This window comes from Pterocles gutturalis, unplaced genomic scaffold (assembly GCF_000699245.1).
Source record: "Pterocles gutturalis isolate BGI_N339 unplaced genomic scaffold, ASM69924v1 scaffold29701, whole genome shotgun sequence".
Lineage (NCBI taxonomy): Eukaryota > Metazoa > Chordata > Aves > Pterocliformes > Pteroclidae > Pterocles > Pterocles gutturalis.
Genome location: NW_010098768.1, coordinates 1 through 5,795, shown reverse-complemented (window position 1 = coordinate 5,795; position 5,795 = coordinate 1). Strand labels below are relative to the sequence as shown.

Here is a 5,795-nt window from a genome sequence, read left to right as displayed (position 1 = left end):
AAAAGGAAGTTCAGAACAGCAAAAAGAGCAAAAATGTACCCAGTCACTGGGCCACAGTGAGACACTAGTCTGCCAAGTCGCTCATCCATCGGTAAAACCACTTCATCTGCCACCCTGTCATATACCTAAATGGAGAAGAGACAGAAGGTAAGATCTTAAAACGATGTTGCTTCTACCTGAAAACGCAGGCAATACTTTGCTGTCAGCATGCAAAATAAATAATCTATTCCTAACTACTAGATGGGACAAATACTACCCAAAAAAAAGCTTCGCAGATTTTAAATGCTACTGTTCTAGAAATTTCATTAGTTTATTTAAGGAGAAAAAGGAAAGAAATGTTCTACTTTTTAGCAGACCTCAAGAGTATTTCATTAAATAGGAAAGCTGCATAATTTGTCTCTCATATAGAGATGACATATCATATAGAGATGATTGGGTTTTTTTTAATTACCTGAACGGGTTCTAATCTCATATTCACACAAGTCATAGGAAAAGAGTCTGAACACGCAATTACTAGTTTTTCAACACAAAGATGGATGAACTCATCTATGAGTTGGCAATCTTTCAAATCTCTGTATTTGAACTATCAAGCAAATCATAATAGGATACTGATTTTTGTTTAAAGAAACACTAGTAATTCTTAGTAAAATTCTTACAGTCCAATGAATATGAAAAGCAAATACATGCTTCTAGTAACTTAATACACATATTAACCACAACCACTAAAATATATATATATATGGATACAGTGCTGTGTTTATAGAACAGAAACATAAATACCCCCTACACACAACTCAAAAAAGGCTTAAAGGATACAGAGTTTTTTCCTTGAGAACATTACAGACTTCATCCTACAGTAACTTAACAATGAGCTAACAAACAACTGTCTTTTGTACTACCTAAGTTCAATGCATACATGCATACTTCCTTCAATTATACTTACATTTTCCTTCACACAGTTTTGTGGGGTTTTTTTAAGAAACGGCTATAAAGGAAAATGAAATCTAGACTAAGTTCTAAAAAAAACTTTGCAATTGAGATGTTGCTTGCAGTTACAAAATCATAAAATGAATTGTACTGACAGTACTTGAAAACAATAAACTGGTTGTACATGATACTTCAAGAAAACTTGTAAGAGTTACATATCGGAGCACAACACAATGTAATTAAAAGGCATGTGATTCAGCTACTCTCTTGCCTAAAACATCAGGGCTGAGGTCAGAAGTGACAGATCTCCATAGGTGTTTAACATTATTGCAGTTAATATTATTCACCAACAGCAGAGTTTTTACGCTGAAGCACAGTTCTAATTCTGAAATAAGATTTCAAAAGTGTGATAATTTATTTTCATTACATGAATAGCTTACGTAAACTCAGCTATGTTCAGCCTACCAGCATTAAACTACCTCTCATAATTTTAATCCACTCGTTAGCATGTGGCAGACAAAACTTCATCACAAACTCTGTCTTTTCCTTTTCATACATCTGATACAGCATGTTTTCCAGTTATGCCAGAAAAGTTACTTTATGTGAAGACTGGAAAAAAAAAACTATGAGTAGAAACGTAACTAAAGATCTAGCCTGCTTTCCAGAATATTTATCAGCAGTTATGGCAACGAAAAAGATGCAAATAGAAAAAAACCCATCTATCTAGGGATGTATTTGGGGGGAAAAAAAGTATTTTCTGAACCTTTCTAAATCCTGTATGTTTGACAGGAAACACACCGAAAAAAATCACACTGAAAGATAACACAGTGAATTTACATAGCAATGTTTCTAAGAAGCAGCAGTTTCAGGAAGGTACTTTAAGAGAATTTAAAGCAAGTGGTTATACATACTTTCTCAGTTCTCTCTGCTACATTCCTCCATGTATAAAATCTCTTTACTTTATCATGAACAGTTTCTGGAGATGGTAGTGTTCCTGATCTCAGCTGGGCAATAGCTTTTTCTAATCCATCACACAAAGATTTCACAGAGGGTTCACATAAAATAATGAGATTTTCTGGAAGCACCTCAGGAATCCCGCCAACTCTTGTACTCACCACCTTTGAAAGAAAAAAGAAATACCATATATGCCGCATAACAATAAAATAATGACACTGCTATTACATTGTTTAGATACAACACTTAAGAAGAATAGAAAAGAAAAAATATGAGCGGTTGTCATGAAGGCAAAGACCTATCAAGCTGTGGGAATTTTACCTGTATGCAAACTGAAGGTCTGTGCCCTAGAAAAGACTGAGCATAGCAGATTACCTTTAACAATGTTCAGAATGATTCTTTGGTAGCATGATAAAACAGAGGACTTGGTCTAATGAATGGTTTAAGACATCTTTCCTAAAGGTGTCTGTCACAGTACATAACTAAATCTGTGTAACTGGATTTTTTTTTTTTTTTATTTTCTCCCCACAGTCCCTCATGAAAACTGTTACCTCTACTTGGAGAGGACACTTTTACTACATTGACCTTCAGTTTATGCCTGCTAGGCTACTGAACACGCACAAGAATTTCTTTAGAAGTTCAGTAATTTTAATACAAATTATTATTTTTAACGGTAAATCAGAAACTATTAAGACTCACATTACACAATCATCTCTAAAGAGCAGGCAACAATAACAAAACTGCAGAACTTCCTCACCTCTAGAGAGGAAAACAGGACAGGTGAATAACTACCACGAGGTAGTAACTAGTGACAAAGGACACTGCAGTAAAAAAAAGAAAAAAAGTCCCTCGCATTTTCTATACTTCATGTATATTGGATACTCTTATCAGTCTGTCTTTTTTAAAAAGTTCCTTTATATCTTAATGTGAAAATCTAAGTTCTTTATGGCTGTTGAGTTGCCAATCTGAGTTGTAAATTAGCCAGAAAGGGTTTTTATTGTTTTCTCTCTCCAACTTTTATCATGAAACCCTGCATGGTAAAGCAAATACATCCTCAATTAATGTAAAAAAACCCAATGTCAGTTCTCAGTGCAGGAAGAAAAAAGTTCTAGTGCGATGGTTTAGTCTAGTAATTCAATGCTATGGCTCATGGGCCATTTTTATGCAACTCCTCTTACAGCAGTGTCAAATCAAACCTTCATGAACATCAGCTACCCCGAAACTCTGTAAAGCAGTACATACAAAATAGCATTTTGGAGAGGTAGTCTGGTTTGTTCAGAGAACTGAGAGTTAGCAGACCAACATGTTATTCCCAATTCTGCACAAGTTTCTTCTGGGAGCTTAACCAGTTTTGGTTAACCCTTCTGTCTCAGCTTCCAGGTGATCTGTAAATGGGGATAATATGTGCTCACCTTTGTAAAAACAGAGCTTCTGATGAAATCAAATGTTACAAGCACATTTTATTTAACCATGCACTTTGTTTAAAAGTGATACATGCATTCTAGAAAGTTGAAATTATTTTTTTTTTACCTGCAAACCACAGCTTGCTGCTTCCACAATTGCCATACAAAAGGCCTCAGTGAGGGATGTGTTGAGAAAAATGTGCCCCTGGACTAGAACATTTCTAACATCTTGGTGTTCCAAGGCTCCTAGGAGACGTACCCTGCATACAAGGGGTTGGGGAGAAAAGGAAAAAAAAAAAAAAAAAAAAAAAAAAAAGAAACCACTAGATTTGGACTGTAATAATGCTGCATAGTCCTACACATATTCTGAAAAATTAAATGTACCAATGGTTCACACTTATATAGCGAGAGAAGGAACACGGACACCTTTGTTCCGTCTTCTCTAAATTTTTCCAGCAATGAAGAAATAGAAGACTGCTTCTTTTTTTCACACTAAAAGAAACTTCTGAAAATAAAGCTCGGGGGAGAAGTTGCTCTGTTTGTTTGAACGACAACCACCTTCAAAACATTGCTGCTGAGCTTTCTAGTTCTGTAAGAGAACACAGTTTCACACAGATGATAATTAAGATTTGTCATCCTTTCTTTGTTTAGATGTCTTATCTGAATTCTCAATGTGAGATCTGACCAATCTCACAGTCTTTTTTTGGGGGGGGGGGGGGGGGGAAGTTTTTAGGATACAATAATCAGGACCTATTATTTTGAAGAGACACTGTGAAACAGAAAAAGGCAAAATAAAATTATACTAACAAACAATTTTATCAGAGGAATCTTTGACAGAAGTACACAACGGGCTACAGAAAACAGAGAAAAGGAAACAGAAAACTAAGAACCTCTCCTTGCCTCATAAAACTGTCTTTGAACAAGAAGAAAACCCCAAAGAAATATGCAAATGCAGACGCATCACAGGAACATTTTGGTAACACAGTAGGACCAGAGAACATGTTGGTAGTACCCCAAGAACACATACTAGACAAGCACCACCTTGAAGAGTTTCATATTGAAATAATAAAATAAATTACTAGCAGTCATCCTCACAAACAGCAGTGACACGAACTAGCTGTCCACCACCTTATGCCATATAGTATGTGATCCAAGCATCACGGTTTCAGAGAGGAATATGATAAGTTTATGTCTAAGTCAGCTTTTCACTCAAGTGAAGGTTCATACAGGGTCTATTTCTACAAATTAGCTTGCAGGATCACAGTCCAACTCCGTAAGTCTTCAGTTAGTGAGTGTGTGGTCTATCTGCCTTGCCTTCAATAGTTCTTATCTTCTCCAGCTTCAAGTTCTTGATTTTTTTTTGGGAGGGAGAGGGGCAGACAGAAAGGGGGTTGCTGTGGTCTTCCCCACCCCAAAAGTACATTGAAGGGTCATAGACAAGCATAGAACAAACCTGTCATGTAGCTGATATCTTTCCCGGACTTCTTCCAGTATGATTCGTTTTGGTCCTTCTCCTCCAACTAAGAAATGTAACTCTGGATATTTCTGACAGAGCTCAGGAATTATACCACTAAGCAAATCTATACCTAAGAGTAGAAAATATAGGGCAGTCCGTTATTGTATTTGGCTTTAGAACTTACAGTGTAGCCTACTGCTACAACTCTATTGAAGAGAATGTAAGAAAAAAAGTCTCTTTAAGACTGAACACAAAATTATGAAAAAAAGACAACTAGTGATCTATCAGGAGACAAGTACAAAAAAAACATTAGGTTGCTGTCGCTCAATTAAGTAAAACACAGTTAAAATATTTCTGATAGAATATACAGATTATGGCCTAAATAATATCCCCAAAGTAAGCCAAACATTCAGTTTTACACATTTCAGGTTTTGATATCTTCAGTATTACACCTCTAAACCCACCATGCGCAAATCGATTTGTACATTTCTTCTTCATGAACGCAGACACGAAAGCTCAGAACTGTCACCTTACAACCCCCGTTTAAAATCCAATCCGTACAGTGTACGTGGTACCTCATCAAGACCTTTCTTACCATACCCTAAAGAAAAAAAAACCCAACTTAAATAAACTTACATTTTATCCTCCATTACCTTTTCTGTAAACAAGTCTGCTGACAACAACAATTGTTACTGTATTGTCATCCCTCCTTGATGGGTCTGGAGTGAAGTCAGTGGGATCGACAGCGTTGGGGATGACAGAGACTATCCGAGGGTCCAAAGCTGCTCGCAGCACCGTGTTTTCCTTACTCGTGTAAGACACACAGATGATGTGGTTTGTATCGCACAGGGACACCGTCAGAAGCTTGTTGGTGAGCACCGAGCTGACATCCGCAAAACCGAAGAGGGAGTGGTCCGTGAAGACCGTCCGCAGCCCCATGGTCTTGGCGTGGAAGAGGGCGTCGTGGGCCATGGCAGAGAAGGAGCTGTGCGCATGGACGATGGTGACCCTCTCCCGCACGAAGATGTACCTGAGCAAGGGCAGGCTGTGGAAGA

At 37.3% G+C, this 5,795-nt stretch overlaps 1 protein-coding gene across 1 annotated transcript in view; it reads right to left on the bottom strand.

Annotated features, from left to right (window-relative positions):
* Positions 1-5,790, bottom strand: part of PIGA (phosphatidylinositol glycan anchor biosynthesis, class A) — a gene marked incomplete at its 5' end in the record, with an annotated part of 5,934 nt that extends 144 nt beyond the window's left edge. Inside the window, 6 exon segments of the mRNA XM_010074058.1 lie at positions 3-125; positions 788-793; positions 1,839-2,045; positions 3,412-3,544; positions 4,738-4,870; positions 5,394-5,790. Coding sequence (XP_010072360.1) covers positions 3-125; positions 788-793; positions 1,839-2,045; positions 3,412-3,544; positions 4,738-4,870; positions 5,394-5,790 — 999 coding nt within the window.
* Between the last annotated feature and the right edge of the window lie 5 nt (positions 5,791-5,795).